General features: G+C 43.6%; 2 protein-coding genes across 5 annotated transcripts; both read left to right on the top strand.

Annotated features, from left to right (window-relative positions):
* Positions 1-149: 149 nt before the first annotated feature.
* On the top strand, positions 150-5,957 carry LOC115914220 (serpin B6-like). Of its 4 annotated transcripts, none has more exons than XM_030966650.1 (8): positions 150-213; positions 885-975; positions 1,375-1,552; positions 2,415-2,552; positions 3,171-3,288; positions 3,525-3,667; positions 4,661-4,828; positions 5,479-5,957. In XM_030966650.1, exons 3-8 carry the CDS (start codon positions 1,385-1,387, stop codon positions 5,881-5,883), a joined length of 1,140 nt encoding a protein of 379 aa, XP_030822510.1. In that variant the 5' UTR covers positions 150-213; positions 885-975; positions 1,375-1,384; the 3' UTR covers positions 5,884-5,957. The 4 variants fall into 4 exon arrangements, with proteins under 4 accessions (XP_030822510.1, XP_030822492.1, XP_030822501.1 ...); XM_030966632.1 differs by having other exon boundaries at positions 885-994; XM_030966641.1 differs by lacking the exon at positions 150-213 and adding an exon at positions 220-546.
* Positions 5,958-8,906: 2,949 nt separating this feature from the next.
* SERPINB1 (serpin family B member 1) lies at positions 8,907-15,934 on the top strand. The gene is made up of 6 exons (XM_030966662.1): positions 8,907-9,098; positions 11,064-11,201; positions 12,002-12,119; positions 12,729-12,871; positions 13,557-13,724; positions 14,452-15,934. The coding sequence occupies exons 1-6, from the start codon at positions 8,931-8,933 to the stop codon at positions 14,851-14,853; spliced, it is 1,137 nt and encodes a 378-aa protein (XP_030822522.1). The 5' UTR covers positions 8,907-8,930; the 3' UTR covers positions 14,854-15,934.
* The last annotated feature ends 770 nt before the right edge of the window (positions 15,935-16,704 follow it).

Here is a 16,704-nt window from a genome sequence, read left to right as displayed (position 1 = left end):
GCGCTGTCTCCCGTCCGCGGTTGTCGCCGGCCGGGCAGGGAGGCGGCCGAGCGGCCTCGGCCGCGCTGGGGCTGCGCGGGGCGGGAGGGGCCCGGGGCAGCTCCGCGCTGTCCCCGCCCGCGGGGCATCCTGCGGGAATGGGGCGGTGTCGGGCTGAAAGGCGGAAATGTTTCCTCGGCTCCCGAAACCGCAGCGCTTCTCGGGCAGCGAGGGGTGCGGGCTGTGAAGGGCTTGGGGTGCGGGGCTCGCACGGGCGGTGGAAGGAAAGGAGAGGGAAGCGAAGGCACCACTGGGGCATCGCTTTAGATGTTGGCCCGGGAGGTGCTGGTGTTTTCTTTAGCACAGAGCTTGCTAAAAGGCCATTGCAGAGCTGCCGTGCCGATTGTGTGTCTGCCGGAGAGAGCTGGCAGTGATACGTGGAATTTCTGTGGGTGGGCAGTGCAGGAAACCCCCAAATTCTGATGAAAACTCCTCCCCGTATACGAGTATAAGAGGAAGCAGCACATCTGCCAGTTCTGCTTCAAGAAGTGTGGGGAAAGCTGCTGTGTGAGTGAAATGTGTGGGGATGCGGGGTGTGTCAGTCAGAAGAGCTTTAAGATGGATTTGCCGGCACAAATCCTTGCAATTTCCAGTTATAATGCAATGCATTTTTCTTTTATATGTAGTGCCATAACCTTGGAGCGATAAGTAAAGTTGTTGGTAATGTGCGGAGCAAATATCCTATTATAATGTGATTTGTATTTGCTTAGTATGGTTGGAGATTTCCGTTTGTTTGGGATTTCTTATTGTGCTCTTTTTTTGATTTGTTTGTGGGTTTTGTCTTTTTCTTCGGTAAAAGAATGTTTTAGTGACAATGAAATTCTTGCTCGTTCTCTTGCTTTTAGGCAAAGTTCTTCTGCTGACTTCTCGCAGCCTGGCTGGCAGGTTTAAAACCCAGCGTGCCCACGTAGAAGCAAGCTGCAGCTACCACTGAAGGTCTGTAGACTTAGAGAAGGTAAGAGTTGGTAATTCTGCTGTTCTGATGTCTAACTTTGCCTCCGGTGGTCCAATGAAGGGAAATTATTTACTATGTGTAGTCAAGAGAAACTTCTTTCTGTATGTCCTGAACAAAAAGCTGCTGTGCCTGATCACCTCAAAAGAAGTCACACTGTGTAGGCATGGGTTTGAAATTTAGAAGTAGCCTCTAAATTAGTAAAATAACTCAAATGTGTAGTATGGGATTTCAGGTGCTTGTGGCACTAAATCAGTCTCCAGTGAGCTGATAATTTTCCAGCCTTTGCTGCCTAGTTTATGCTGGGAAGTGTAGAAGGTAGAAACAACTGATTTGTATTCAAATAAATTTGAATCATTGTCATTCTGTGTTTGATGTCCCAGGCTTGGAAGCATGGAAAGCCTTTGTGCAGCAAACAACACTTTTGCTGTGGACCTGTTAAGAAAGCTGTGTGAGATGAAAAGCGGGCAGAATGTGTTCTTTTCACCATTTAGTATTTCTTCTGCTTTGTCTATGGTTTTGCTGGGTTCAAGAGGTAGCACTGAAGCCCAAATAAGCAAGGTAGGTCAAAATGAACTTGGTGGATTGCATTTGATGGGATCATATGAGGAAGAGATGTGTCTTCCAGTCTGTGACATGCCCTTGTGCTAAAGTGTGATTGTCACTGTGGTGTGAGAGAGCAGGGCTCTTCCTCTGGGGTGTGTGTGTAAACAGGACCCGTTTTCTTTGGCTTTTTAGTGTCAGCTTTGTTCCGTATGAAATGAAGAAGTTTCTGGATTTAGCGTGTGCAGGTTTTTGAGAGCGATCTTCTTTAACATGTAATTAGAGTGTACCTGGAATTGTATTTATTGATCAATAGGTGGCTACCTAAATTATTTTCTTTTCATTCTGTGCTTGGGTTTATTATCATATGATACATGTTCTGAAAAGGAAGTCTGGCATATAAAAATATATTAAAAGTCCCAGTGCCTGTATTTCAAACTGGTAACTGCAATTTGATTTATTCCTTTTTAAAAATGTGCTCAGGTAGCAAATATCTCTTGGCTTGTGTTTTATGTAGCATGCAACAGTATTGAGTGCAAGCCCAGTCCTTTTGGTTTGGATGTTTGCTTCCTTTACAAAGTGACAGTGAACTATAAACTCAGATCTTGTTTCCATGTACTTTATGAAAATTTCTCAAAAACCTATGTTGTTGCTATAGTTGCAGATGCTCAAAATCCATGGACACAGTCTGAGCTACCAGCTCTAGGTGTCCCTGCTTGGGCAGGGCTTTGTAGCAGATTGTCCCCACAGGTCCCTTCCCACCCGAGCCATTCTGTGATGCTGTAGCACTTGCCTTGAGGGAAGGAAAATCAGGACTGCTGACTCTGCTGCTCCCTAATTCATGACTTGTGCAAGCACTGCAGATGTTGTCTTTGTGCAGGTGCTTTCTCTGAAGAATGCCCAGGATGCTCACAATGGGTATCAGTCCCTTCTCTCTGAAATTAATGATCCAAACACCAAATACATCCTGAGAACTGCAAACCGGCTCTATGGAGAAAAGACCTTTGAGTTTCTTCCAGTAAGTAGCCATTAAATTTGTGGCATTATCCCTTAGGATAATGTACTTAGTGCCTCTTTCCTCTGGAGGTCAAGGCAGGCTTTGGGGTTTGCCTGACAGATTTTCTGTGCTGAGATCCAGGAGTGCAATTGATTTGCCATAGCCCAATGTCTGAACTCAGTGGAGTATCTCCTGTAAATAATTTGTGTTCTGAGTGGACAAGTGATGCTACGCAGGGTAAAATCCATCAGTCTTTTCTCTTGAGGGTTCTGTGATCCATTCATCTATTTGGCTGTGGGACAAGTGCTTGATGTATCTCTTAGCAGAAGTCTCTTAAAGTAATTTATAAAATTATATGTCATGTCCATGAAGCACCAAATAAAAACAAGGACCCCCTCCCCCATCTTTGTCAATGAAGTGTAGAAGTTTTTAGTACTGTGCATAAGCCGTAACAATATTGATTCTTTGTTTAAAGAAGTGGAATAAATCCTAGTAGGAACATGTTAGCCTGAACATTAATGGCTCTGTATGAAGCTGGGGAAGGAAAGCTGGCAGATTTCCTTGGGGGATGCAAGAATCACCTGTGTCTGAAGGAGAGTAAATCTCTTGCTGAAAATCGGTTGTGAATGTCCCTGTTAGTCATTTATAGAGTCCAGTCAGAAATCCTACCATGCTGGCCTGGAACAGATGGACTTCCTGCATGCTTGGGAGGATTCCAGGAAACAAATCAATGTCTGGGTGGAGGAAAGGACTGAAGGTGAGTGCTTTTCCAAGGGCTCAGTTGTGTTTAATGGGAGCCATTGTCTGGGTAAACACCTAGTTCAGGATATAGGATTGTGAATTCAAGCAACTCAAGTGCCGAGCTGTTGCTGAGCCTGGTACATGATTGTCTTCTCTATTGTGTAGTAAATGGAGACTTGATACTATCTTGGATAATAATTAGATCCATGTCAACCTCTTAATTTAAGTGTGTTTTTTCTTTGTGTCATAAAGGCAAAATTCAGAACCTGTTGGCAGCGGGGACGCTTGATTCCCTGAGCAGGCTTGTGTTGGTGAATGCCATCTATTTCAAAGGCAACTGGGAAGAGCCTTTCAGGAAAGCAAGTACCAGAGAGAGGCCATTCCAAATTAATAAGGTATGATGTGCTAAAATGCTGACAATACCCTGTTAATCTAGAGTAGCCTGAAATGACCACCTTTAAGAAGAAATGAGATCTTTCAATCCATAGATAGGCTTTGTGAGATTCCTTATGTCCCCTCCTTTTCATTGGAAGTCTCTCTTTGCTGACTTTCTCTGAACTTTCACATAATTACTAGAACTTGTGATGTAGCACAAAGACAGGTGTGAAAGCTTGTGAATTTAAGTCTTCCTCAGTCAGAGCTTCCTTGCTGCATTCCTGCCCCTGAGCCAATCCATATGAAATGGAAAACAAATTTCCTTTGAAGACCTGCTGTGCAGTCTTGTTTTTAGAATTGCTCCTGAGGAGGACTTGGCCCCTGGCATGGGCAGGCCATGGCTGCCCCTCAGGATTCCTTGCAGCCCTGGCTTGGCCTCCAGGAGTCATGAACAAGACCTGGTAATGTGCCTTCCTTAAGCAAACATTGTGGAAAATTGAAGATCTCATGCCTGTCTGGAAATTGTCCCTCTCTGCAGTGGTGAAATAAATCCACAAATATTTGAAAGTGCTGATACAACTTCTAAAGAAGGGAATGTTGCTGCTTACCCCAAGACTACCTCCAACAGCATTTCAGAGACTGCTGGAATGACTAGGCTCCTGCCACCTTGATCTCTCCCTATTGGAATGTGTTGAAAAAGCTGGCAGGAGTATCCAGAGACACTGTTGCATTTTCTATTCCCCGCAGCTGTGCAAGCTTAGAACCAGGTTTCAAGATGCAACATCAAAAGGATATAGGGCTGATGAATAATCTGGTTTTGAGTTTTTATGCAATATCATGCACTGTTTGTACCTCATGCTTTCCAAAAGGCAGTGGTAGGGCTGCAATCTGTGGTGTGTGATCAGTTCCCTTTGGTCAAATCCTAAAAGGCCATGAGTGAGTTGCTGGCTGCTTTGTAGTGTGAGACCAGCAGAGAAGCTCAGCACTAACTGTTGGCATCTCTTGATTTCTAGAACGAGAGCAAACCTGTGCAGATGATGTTCAAGGAGGCAAATTTTAACATGACCTACATTGGGGACTTCCAGACCAAAATCCTGGAGCTGCCCTATGTGGGTGATGAACTGAGCATGATCATCCTGCTCCCTGATGCAATCCAGGATGGCTCCACAGGCTTGGAAAGAGTAAGTAGTTGAGCTGAGTGCAAAGATAGGCTGAATGCTTCCAGGGAAGAAAGTGTGAATTGCACAGAGAGCTGCAGTTGAGTTCCAGAGCAATTGTGTCTCTGGTGCTGAAGGCGAGCAGAAATGTCCCCAAAGGGACAGCCCCTGCTATGTCAGTGCTGCCCAGGCTGTGTGCTGCTCCCTTAGGCAGAGGCTCTGGAAGCAGAGCTGGCCCTGCTCAGGAGCAGAGGTCAGCTGTGGTTGTGGTGTAGGCACAGTATGGTGATGATGGAATGTGGAGAGGGGGATTTGGGGTGGGCTCTTTGGAGGTGCTGTGGCTTGTCCTGTAGGTGTTGTGTGCTGAGCAGCTGGCAGGTGATGTGTGGCTCACTGGCTGGAAAGGGCAGGATCTCTCTTGTAGTGAGGGTAGGATACGAGTTTGGGCTCATTGGAACTCTGGACCAGGAGTTTATTACCAAGGCTTCTTGAGTCTCATTTATTCCCCAATTAAAAATGAGAAGAAAACCCCCACAGTCTTCATGCATAACAAAGTGAAAATGCCCATGCATGTTATGTGCTATGTGAATAAACACACAGAAGTCAGTATTTTGGGTATGTAATATTGTCTCAATTCCCATTGTAATTAAGTAAATTTGGAATTTTTTTTTCAGCTGGAAAAGGAACTTACACATGAGAAGCTGATGGGTTGGATCAGTCCAGAAATGATGAATTCTACAGAGGTGAGGGTGTATTTACCCCGATTTAAACTGGAAGAAAATTATGATCTGAAACCGCTTCTGAGCAGCATGGGAATGCCTGATGCATTTGATTTGGGGAAGGCAGACTTCTCAGGAATCTCATCTGGGAATGAGCTGGTGCTCTCTGAAGTGGTTCACAAATCCTTTGTGGAAGTCAATGAAGAAGGCACTGAAGCAGCTGCTGCCACAGCAGCAGTGATGCAGTTGTGTTGTGCAATGATAGTTCCAGAATTCACTGCTGATCATCCCTTCCTCTTCTTCATCCGGCACAACAAAACTTGCAGCATTTTGTTCTGTGGCAGATTTTGCTGTCCCTAAGGAGGAGATGTCTTGGCAGCATAGGTGCCTTCAGACAATAAATTGATGTTTCCCTAGAACAAGGTGACTCATTCTGCACTGATTGTCTCTTTCAGCTGTACCTGATCTTCTTCTGTAGTCTTGATCTTAGGTCTGGCAGGAATAACAGATCTGCTTAGACAAACAGAGCACCTGCCATGTCCAACCCCTCCTGTGCCTGTGTGCAGAGGTCTCCAGGTTCTTGTTGACACAAGAACCATCCCACTTGCTCTGTGAGTGCTTCTTGTGTGCTTGAGTTCACTTTTGGTGTCCAGCGGGCAGAGTCAGGCAGTGAGAGCCCATGGGATTGTTACTTTTGCTTGTGGCAAGGCTGGAGCACATATGTAGCTGCCCTCCCCTTTTATCTTCCAGACTCATCAATTTAACGCCTTGATGCATTGCCTGGAGCTGAAAGGAGTTTTTTGGCAGCCTGTTCCAGGTTCTAGCTGAGCTTCCTGTGTAGATGTGGGGTTTTGGCTAACAATCGGATCAGCACTTATTAAAGAACAGTTTTGCAGCAGATGTCCTTACAGGGTGGTTATGGTGAGAACCATCACCACAGGCGATTTTTTTTACTGTTCACCTGGTTCTAGTCCTTTAACAAGAATGTACTCTAACTGTGGAATACCAAAGACAAAGCTGAAATGGCATTCCTGACACGGGGATGTTTTTTGCACTTTCTGTTTTTGAAATACTGAAAGAACTCTAAGTGCTGTATAGGTCTGTTTCTTTTTGCTACTATTATCAGTGCATTTTTTAACCAGTTTTCTGAAAATTATTTCTTGTAATACCTGCTTCTATGTAGCTTATTTGGAATTCTTTTCTAAAACACAAGATTTTTCTGGATAGTGAAACCTGAAGTCCTTACTTGGCTCACCATGAATTAGTGGTTGGCCTTGAAAGGATTTCAAGGTATTTCAGAGGATACCAAGGGACTCCCTAGATAACAGTTTTTTTTCTGGCCAGCACTGCAATGCTTCCTCTTGGTTTTTTGGTTGGTGTCAAGGCTTGGTGGACATTATCCCAAAGGTGTTAGATGGGCCTATCCTTTATTCAGTGCACAGTAACCCAGCTGTCTCAGGTGAAGCAAACAAAAGCATGATGTGCAGGGGAGAGGGAGGAGACCCAACACTTTTGTCACCAGGACACATGCCATACACTGCAGTTGAAGGGCTGTGCACCTGAAACCAATATGGGCAGTATAGTTGGGGATGTCCCGAGGACTGATGGAGAATGAAGATCGTGATAAACCACAGAAACCTCCCCATGCAATTACTTTCTTTAAATTAAAAAGAAACAAAAAGCGAAATAACTTTATAAAAGATGAGTGTAAATGGAGACACAGGGTAGTAAGGCAGATAGGAGCCTCCTGGGCAGCAGGGGTGCGCTTGCCCCATGGGTCTAAAACACCAGGATCTCTTACCGCTGGGGCAGCGTGGGGGTTCTTGGTTAATCCCTCTCCCGAAGCTCCCTCTTCTCTCCGCCGGAAGATCGGGGACAGCGGGACGGGAGCGGCCGCGGGGTAACACCTGCCGCCCCGCCCCCGTCCTCTCTCCCCGCCCCGGCGGGGTCCCCGCGGGTGTCACCGCGGTGTCACCGCTGCGGTGTCACTGCGCCGCTCGGCTCCTGCCGACCCATCGCGTCCCTTCCCATCGCAGCCCGCTCCGCTCTGCCCGGCAGGTAGGCGGCCAGGCGGCCCTAGGCTGCGCTGGGGCTCCGCGGGGCTGCCTCCGCCCCTGCCGCCGGCGCATCCTGCGGGAAAGGGACCGGAACGGGACGAGAAGGGGAAATTTTTCCTCTCCGCCTCGGCGGGCGGGGTCTGCGCGGGGCGGGGGGCGCTTCTCGGGCAGCGAGGGTGGGCACTGTCGGACAGCTGGTTTGGGGAAAAGCTTGCGCAGTGAGGTGTGGGTAAGCGAAAGTGAAAGTACGCCTTGGGGCTTGAGGTTGGGTGTTTTTAGGGGTGTTGGTGGTCTGCCTTTAGCCTACAGCTCGGTAAGTATGCCGCAAAGCTGCCTGCCAGACAGTGTTTATCTGTCTGGCACGGAGGAAGCCGACAGTGATGATTTGCAATTGCTGTAGAAAGGCTGTGCAGGAAACATCCAAATTTTGGTGTAAACTCCTCCACGCAGTTGCGTCCGGAAGAGAGAAAGAAACAAACCGGGACTCCGGCTGCAAGCGAGCACAGAGTAGCCGGACTGTGAGCTGGGCGGGCAGGAAGCTGGAGCAGCATCCAGCGGTGCCGCCGCTGGCTCTTGGGTGGGGTTTGGTGCCTGACCCGGCCCTTGCGCCTTTCAGCCTGCTCCTGAGCATCTCCCAAAAATGCATCGCTGCTCAGTGCCAGCCCTGCCGCCTCACCTGTTCTGCGCTTCGCTCGGGTCCCGCCCCCCCCCGCCGGTCGGTGGGTCACCTGCAGACCCCGGGACCCGGGCTCCCTGCCCGAGTCCTTGGGGCCGCCCGGGCCGGCAGCTCCGTGCTCCTGGCAGCGCGGGCGGGGGACAGCGGCGCTCTCCGCTGCTGAAAGTCGGCGTGCACGGAAGCCTTTGGCAGGGTTGACACCGCTCAGGGACATGGATTTGTGGCATGAAGGCAGGCGGGTTACTGAGAGGTGTCTGCACGGCCCTGAGCAGATCCTTTGAATGTCCTCTGTGCGTTGTAGAGGAGCAGAGGGAATGCTGGAGGAGGGAGAGCCCTGGCCTGTGCTGGGTCTGTGAGGCTGAGGGACTTCTGCAAGCCTACCAGCACATACACTTCCAATTTCACATCTACAGGAAAGGAATTAAAAAAAAAAATAATGTCTATAAAGTTAGAATGATAAGGAAGGTTGGAATACACAATTAACAAATTTTTTCAATATGACTGATTTTTTTTAAAGAATAAGGTGCACTGATGACGATATTCTTGCTGTTTCTGTAAGCAGCTGCATCCAGTTCAATACAGTCTTTACTCTGTGAGTCACACAAGGTTAGACAAGGTGTTTGAAGAATGTTTCCCAGGGTCCTTATCAACTGTTTTATTTTTCAGCTATAACCATGGAGAACCTGTCCATTGCCAACAGCAGATTTGCACTTGATCTGCTCAGAAGGTTTAGTGAGGCCAACCCAACAGGAAATGTCTTCTTTTCTCCTGTTAGTATCTCTGGTGCTCTGGCCATGGTCCTTTTGGGGGCCAAAGGTAATACAGAAGCCCAGGTGTTGAAGGTTAGTAAAATAAAATGGTCATTAATTGTTTATTTTATTTACGTCAAAAAGGGTTGTGTTTTAGAGGAGGGAAGATGAAATGAGGGTGTTTTTGTTTGTTCAGGACAAGATTTCTGTCATGCACACTCAGTTTTCCTCAGACTCTGCAGCTAGTTACCTTCTGCCTACCCTGCTCCTGAGCCCTCTGTCTATATTTTCTACTGCCCTTGTTGTTAATTTAATTTCAGTAGTTAATTCTTGACAGAGGAGACTAATTACATTAGTCAGTCTCCTTTTAAATTTATCATAATTTCCAGCAGCAAGGCCCTATGAGTTTTCATGAGACATTTGACAGACTATTACTTTATAACACAAGATCACCCATGGTATGTTAAATTTCAATAATTCTGTGTGTTTTTGTAAAAAACACAGTAGCATTCTATAATTTTATATCTAAAGCTATGATGATACATAGTGATGCTACCTAAGCATCAATCTCTCACTAACAGGCACTCAGATATCTCAAAGGAGCTAAGTCTGCATGGTTATCCTTACCATAGCTTTAGGCTAGGTAGGATAGTTAAAAAAACCTTTCAAATTGCAAAAATGGTGCACGTAGGTGTATGCCAGTTTCCCCTGAAACCTCTGTCATGGAAGGGACTCAGTCACTGTTATTTTTGCACCCTTGTTGGGCTAATGCCTGCAAAAAGGTGTGGGAGTCTCCTCATTGCAGTCATCCTCATGCATTTGCCTATGAATAATTTCACCTTTGTATTCTGGACTTTAGGAGGGGCTGTTTTATACTGTTGAGTATTGCTGGGCTTACTCAATAGAATTACTTCCCCACTACTTGTTCAAACAGACTTTGAACATACTTCATGTAATCAGACTGACAGCCCCACCTAGGATAAACCTACTGACAGCACAAATCATGCAAAAGGAACTTGGGGGGAAAATAAATGTCTTTCAACCCAGTCATCCTCAACAGGGCATGTTTCTGTACCATAATACTTCACTTAGGAACACAGTGCTAATTAAAGAGGGAGCGATTAGCAATTGTCAAGAGCTGTTTGCAGGGACAAAAAAAATTGTTTCTGGGATCATAATTCTATTGTAAGGTTGCCTCTGTGGTTCTTGCTGAGCCATGCACCTGTACAGCACAGCTTGTACTGAGGTCGTTGGCAAAGCCTGACCAAAAACTCAGTGAGAGAAAGAGAAGGCTTTCCTTTGAATCCAATCACTCCTTCACAGCAGTTTTCCCTACTGGGAAACACATGGTTTTTGAATATGAATGTCCCTGCTTTGGTGTAGCCATCCCTGTCCATGAGGTCTGGCAGCTTCTGTTGTCATATCTTAAGCCCTGGCCAGCCAGCTTGCCTCTGGAAGAGGAGGTACTGATAAAGAGATATTGCAGTAATGCATTTGATCTTAAACCTAATACTTACTTTTATAGATATAAAAAGTATATATTAAGTGTATATATATTTATGGAGCTACATTTTCATAAAATTTTAAAAGTTAATTGCTCTAAGTTTTCTTAATACCTCACTTGTTATAGTGATGATTCTATATTGTGAAAATATACAACCCCACATCCCCTTGGGCCAAAGGGGGAACCAAGAAAGCAAAAGAGTTTCCATGGCATCATCTCTCTTTTTGATTCCTTACCTGGGAACGAGTTCTTGAGTCCACAGAGGAGAAGCTCACAGAAATGCAGACAGGACTTGGGGTTGTGATCAGGAGCTTGAGCTGTGACTGTGTATAAACCAGGATCACAATACAAGTGGCTGACATTGGCAGCGTAGCACCGAGGGACAGTTTGACTCATTCTTTGAGATTTACAGAAGTCTCTTCACAGCTTCCAGCCTTTTATTTTCAGCCTACCTACTGGATCCTACCCTGCTGCATCAGGCCTACTCTACAGATTCACAGTATGCTCTTTTAAGACAGTATTAACAGCAGCTAGTTCATTTCTTTTTATTTCAGACGCTTCACCTTGACAAAGTTGAAGATGTTCATTCAGGATTCCAGGCTCTGACAGCAGATATAAACAGAAGCAATGCTCCTTATCTGTTACGGCTGGCCAGTCGGCTCTTTGGAGAGAAGTCCTACAGCTTTCTGCAGGTACAGTGGTGCACATCAGGATGACATGTGCTGGGATCTGCTGGGAAAGTGCAGCTACTTGAGTATTTATGAAGTAGAACTATTTCCAAGCCTATTTCTAAATTTTTCTGGGAAGTTGACAAAAGTGCTTCATACTTGCCGTGTGCATTTCCATAGCTGTGAGCATCTGTGCCTCTCACCTGAAGGGTGTAACACAGCAAACCCTTTTCTGTTCCTGTTCACTTCTGCTGTTCTTGTCCTCAAGAGAAGAATCACTGGTATATGTTCTTAGTTTACAGTAACTATCATGACATCCCACTCCGTTGCAACCAGCTTTTTAGGTTGCAGCCAGTTCTGTTCCTGTTGCAATCAGCTTTTTAGAATTTTCATCAGAGTAGTACCACATAACTTCCATCTTTTTGAAAACACTATTTATTTGGGAGGAGATCTCCAATATGTTTTAACAACATGCCTCTTTGCCAGTGAATTACAACTTTGTGTGATATTTTTGTCCTTCTTCAGCTGTTTTGGAAAGTTTTGTTTTATCCCAGCTGTGCTTGAGCCTGCTTCAGGAGAATAGTAGGTAAATATTGCAACACCTGTAGTAAGCACCACATCAGCTCTAGACATGGCTGCTGTACTGTGAGGCTTGTTCTAAGAATGGGGAAAAAACCTGTTAACTTCAGAATTCCCCCAAGCAACACACTGTTAGAACCCCACCTCAGAGTTGGTGACAATCTGAGTACACCTTATCTACCTAGTAATTAGATGTTTTCTTATCTGCATGCAGTGAAAGCTGTTCTTATTGTTCCAAAATCTAGGATTTCCTGACTAATACACGGAAATTATATGGAGCTGACTTGGCTACAGTTGATTTTCTTCAGGCTTGTGATAAAGCCAGGAAAGAAATTAACCAGTGGGTTGAGGAGAAAACGGAAGGTAAATTAATTTTTTGTTAATAACTGGCAGGGTTTCATGCATTGGGAGAAGGAATGAGCTTTATTCTCTGCTGTCTTTCAAACAGTTTAATTCTGCCCTGGGATATTCATTTGATGCATGGAGAGAACCAGGAATTACCTAAGCAAGACATTTAAACAGTTCCATAAGTCCTGAGAGTTTTCCATTCTGTTTTTGTGTTCAGGCCATGAATGCAGGAGAGATGGCTAAACGTGGAGATGTACACATGAATTGGAGAATTTGCCTTAGTCTGTCTTGATCCATATATATATATTGTATATGTATTTCTAAATTCAGTATTCCTTAATGTAGGCATTCTGTAGCTCTTGTATGAGGAGTAGATGAGTTACATTGACAGTTTAGACTAACAATATTACATTTTCATCAAATCACTGTATATCAAAAGTTATAGTAGTGTGTGTTAAGAAAAAGTATGGTGAAGTAGTGAGACAGGTACTGAAATGCACATTTTTATAGGATTGGTTTTATATTTGTAGTATTTCTATGGCATCAGTTTCTCAATGTATATTTTATATGCCATCAACTTACTCCATGATTCTGTTGTGACTCTTTTTTCTGCTGCCTCTGAAGGCAAAATCCCCGATCTGCTGGCTGAAGGCTCAGTTGATAGCATGACCAAGCTGGTACTGGTGAATGCTATTTATTTCAAAGCAAACTGGGCAGAGAAATTTCAAGAAGCTGACACCACTGAAGCACCATTTCGATTAAATAAGGTAATACAGATACATCCTGGTAGGACATATCCAACGAAAAGGTCTAATAATATAGGTGGTAATGTGAAGCATTGCTTGCAAATGAAATATTTAAAAAATACAAAGTAATTTATTAATATTTTAATTATTTTTTATAGATTTTAGTATTTTACCATATTCAGCAAGCTATTTGTTGTCTTACTTATGAGAACAGTGTTAGAGACAATTCTCAACTGTGGTTTAGGACCTAGCAGGGTTTCTGTCTGCAGCAGATCAGCAGCTATGAACTGTGTCTGTGATGATAGGTAAGCAGTCTTAAAATGACAGGACATTTTGATTAAGCTCCATCTTCTTGTTCTATATTCTGCTTATGTTAACAGCTTTACAAGTTACTGTATGCAGTCATCTGCTTTATGCTAAACAGAGTTGATCTTTGTTGGCTTAAAATTCTCATGCAACAGTCTGAAGAAACTGTTTCAGTTTCTGTGAGGACTGTGCTATAGAAGCCAGAGGAGAACCAATATAATACAAACTCATTATTTCTTCAGAATAAATCGTTATTAAACAGGCAGTCAGAAGTTTGAAGAAAGTTTTATAAAGGAGGATAAGTGTTTACATAAATGCAGTTTCAACTTACTTGTCTTCTATTGGTTCTTTAAATGAGTATTTCCTTAACTGTTACTTTTGGTGCCTTTTATCCATCCAGAATGAAAGGAGGACAGTAAAAATGATGTATCAGAAAAAAAAATTTAATTTTGGATACATCCCTGAAGAGAAGATCCGTGTTTTAGAGCTGCCTTACGATGGAAGAGAACTTAGTATGATCATCTTGTTACCTGATGACACTGAAGAGGACTCCACTGGACTGCAGAAGGTGACCCATCTAAGCCAATGCAGTTGTTCAATATTTTTAAGTTTGGCCATTCAAAATGAAAGCCTTAGTGAACCCATGTTCTCAGGGCACCAGATCTATCTGGTGTATTTTTAGACAACTCTCTACTAGTAAGCAATAAAAAATAAATGGATGTACTGCATCAGGAAGAGAGGTTGTGTTCTAATTTTGTAGCTTGTGTTCATGTCTCCTCTGCTGAACTGAATGAACCATGATGGAGACTGAAAACAGAGTTAACTGTGAGAATTACCTTGCCTCGTTTGTTTGTTTTTAATGACTGTCTTTCAGTAGCTTTGAAAGTCTTCCTTTTCTTAACCATAAAGTAGTGAGACTGTTTTCCATTAAATGACCAGCTTTTTTGAGCTTTCTGATTATGATTTTTGTTACTTGTTTTTAATTAGGTAATTCCATTTAGTTAGATGAAACAGTAAGAAGATTGGCTTGCTATCAGTGCATGATTTTCCCTTCTGTACACTGCAGCAAGAAGCAAATGTCTGCCTTACTTTGTAAAGTAAAAACTGCACCGACTCCACCTAATTTAAATAGTATTTGTTTAATCTCTATTTAGCTATCAAAGATATGCGTATGTTCATTTCTGCATAGCTGCTTTACCCTCGTATAATGTTCTATAAATAAAGCCTCATAAATGTTACTGAAAATGAAATACTGCGCTGGTGATAACTAATGCTCTCTGTCCTTTTAATTCTAGATGGAAAAGCAGCTTACCTTAGAGAAGCTCCAGGAATGGACACGTCCAGAGCATCTGTATTCTGCTGACGTTCACGTGCGTTTGCCAAAGTTTAAGCTGGAGGAAAGCTATGACCTTAAATCAGATTTAGCTGCTATGGGCTTGCTGGATGTATTTGACAGTGGCAAGGCTGACCTGTCGGGAATGTCAGGGGCACGTGACCTCTTCCTCTCTGCAGTTGTCCACAAGGCTTTTGTGGAAGTGAATGAGGAAGGCACGGAAGCTGCAGCTGCCACTGCTGGCATTGCTATGCTCTGCATGGCCATAGAAGAGGATTTCAACGCTGACCATCCTTTCCTTTTCTTTATTCGCCACAACCCAACGCAAAGCATACTTTTCTTGGGCAGATATGCTTCCCCATAAAAAAAAACTTAGCATTTGCAGCAGTTCCTGCTGTTGTTAATGGAACAAGTTTTGTTCCTGAACAAGTTAATCCTCCTGTTGTGAGTTCCTAGTAATTTGACTGAGATTCTGCCTTTCCATTTAAACAGCCCCTGAGAAAATGAGGAGTAATTTATTTTTCTTTCTTGAGATTGACATCATCTTTAATTGAACAAGGAAAATCTTGGAGTAGAAATAAATTTTCTTGGAAGAAATGCGTATCTCTCAAAGCACAGTATCAGCCTTTTGCATCCTCACATGGGTTTTTCTGTGTCTACAGCTCCCCATTGTGATGAACAGCCACTCCTTAATAATCCAGTTACTCCTTATGCATAAATACTAGGTTGATCTTGCAGAGCTATCCCTTCACTTAAATCTTGCTTTACAAAAATACTGTAATAAAATTGTTCTAGGCACCAAAAGGCATGTCTCCAACAGCTGGGTATACCCAGTTCTGTCATGAAATAGAAGGTCAGATAACATTTGTTTAGAGACGTCTATTAATAGAGAATGGATTAAGCTATTTAAACAAAAGTAACCCCTTGAAGCTAGTAGCCAGAGAAATTGCAACACAGCTTTTGAATGAGAATGAAAAAATGAGTAAGACTTTAGGTGATGTGGTTAAAGAGCATTTTTAAAATTTAAATTAAATGTTAAAATGTTTCAGGGATTAGAGGTTTTAGGTGCCTTTTTGAAAGTTGAGAAGCTGCCAATATGACATTAGATTCCGGCCAGTACCTCTGTCATTCCCGAAAGATACTTCAGTTTCCCAGAGGAGCATCTGCAAGAAATACCTGATGTTTCACTTTATGTACAAGGATTCTACATTTACTGAGCTGACTTCCACTACCTCTTTATGCAGAAACCTCTGTTACTGTACCACAGCCTTATTCCTGGTAGCCAATTACATACTGTTATGTTCTGTGTTTATTTTTGGAGGTTATTTGCTTGTATCTCAGGTACTATAACATTTACCTGTACAACCTCAGCTCTGAATGGGGCACAATAATTTATATAATTGCAAACTGTATTTTAATCTTGTCTTTAAGCAACAAATAAAAGTCTAACCTAAACTTTTGTTCAAAATGGCAATTGTTTTTGCATGCAATTTAGTATTTCAGAGTACCAAAATAACTGTGTGAAGAGTAGAGCCACAGAAAACCACTGGCACAACTGGTGCGACTGGCTGTCTGAACTTGTTCAGATAGGTGAAAATACTGAAAACCAAATTACTCAATGGAAGAGATGATTGCATGAACCAGCAGCTTCCCCTGGAAGTGTAAGCTGAGCTGCTCACCCCCACAGGGAACAGGGAGAGTCATGGCACAAGATCTTGGTCTGCAATACCTGGTTGCAAAGGCTCTGGTAGGTTTGCAGAGGAGAGCGTGTATTGCAGCCTGCAGACGTGAATGCAATACTCCCTGCACCCAGTGCTTCCACAACCCAATGCCTTGCAAAGTAAAAGTACTAGCACAAAACCCATGCAAAAATTTGGAACACTTTGATGTTGTGTTTGTTCTGAGTTTCTGGGCTTTGTTTCAGCACTTTAGCAAAAAAAGCTGCTGCTGCCGTAGATGGGGTTTGCCAAAGCAAGGCTCAAAAATTCCATTTTAATTACATCCTTATCTTTATTTGCACAAACTCAGTCAATGTGTGCAAGATAAATGACTGAAGGCTTTTAGGGCAGCAATTATCAGGAAATCAGAAGAAAGATAAAACCTTGCATAATAGTACAAATCAGCTTTATGAGGAGACTGATGTCTGTCTGTATTTATTGTGTTGGTGTCAGCATTCAGTAACTGAACTGTAACCCAATTACATTAAGACAAGTTT

The sequence above is a fragment of the Camarhynchus parvulus genome, chromosome 2 (assembly GCF_901933205.1).
Source record: "Camarhynchus parvulus chromosome 2, STF_HiC, whole genome shotgun sequence".
Classification (NCBI taxonomy): Eukaryota; Metazoa; Chordata; class Aves; order Passeriformes; family Thraupidae; genus Camarhynchus; species Camarhynchus parvulus.
Note: the sequence above shows the minus strand (reverse complement) of the source record. Positions and strands in the feature narration are given on the sequence as shown.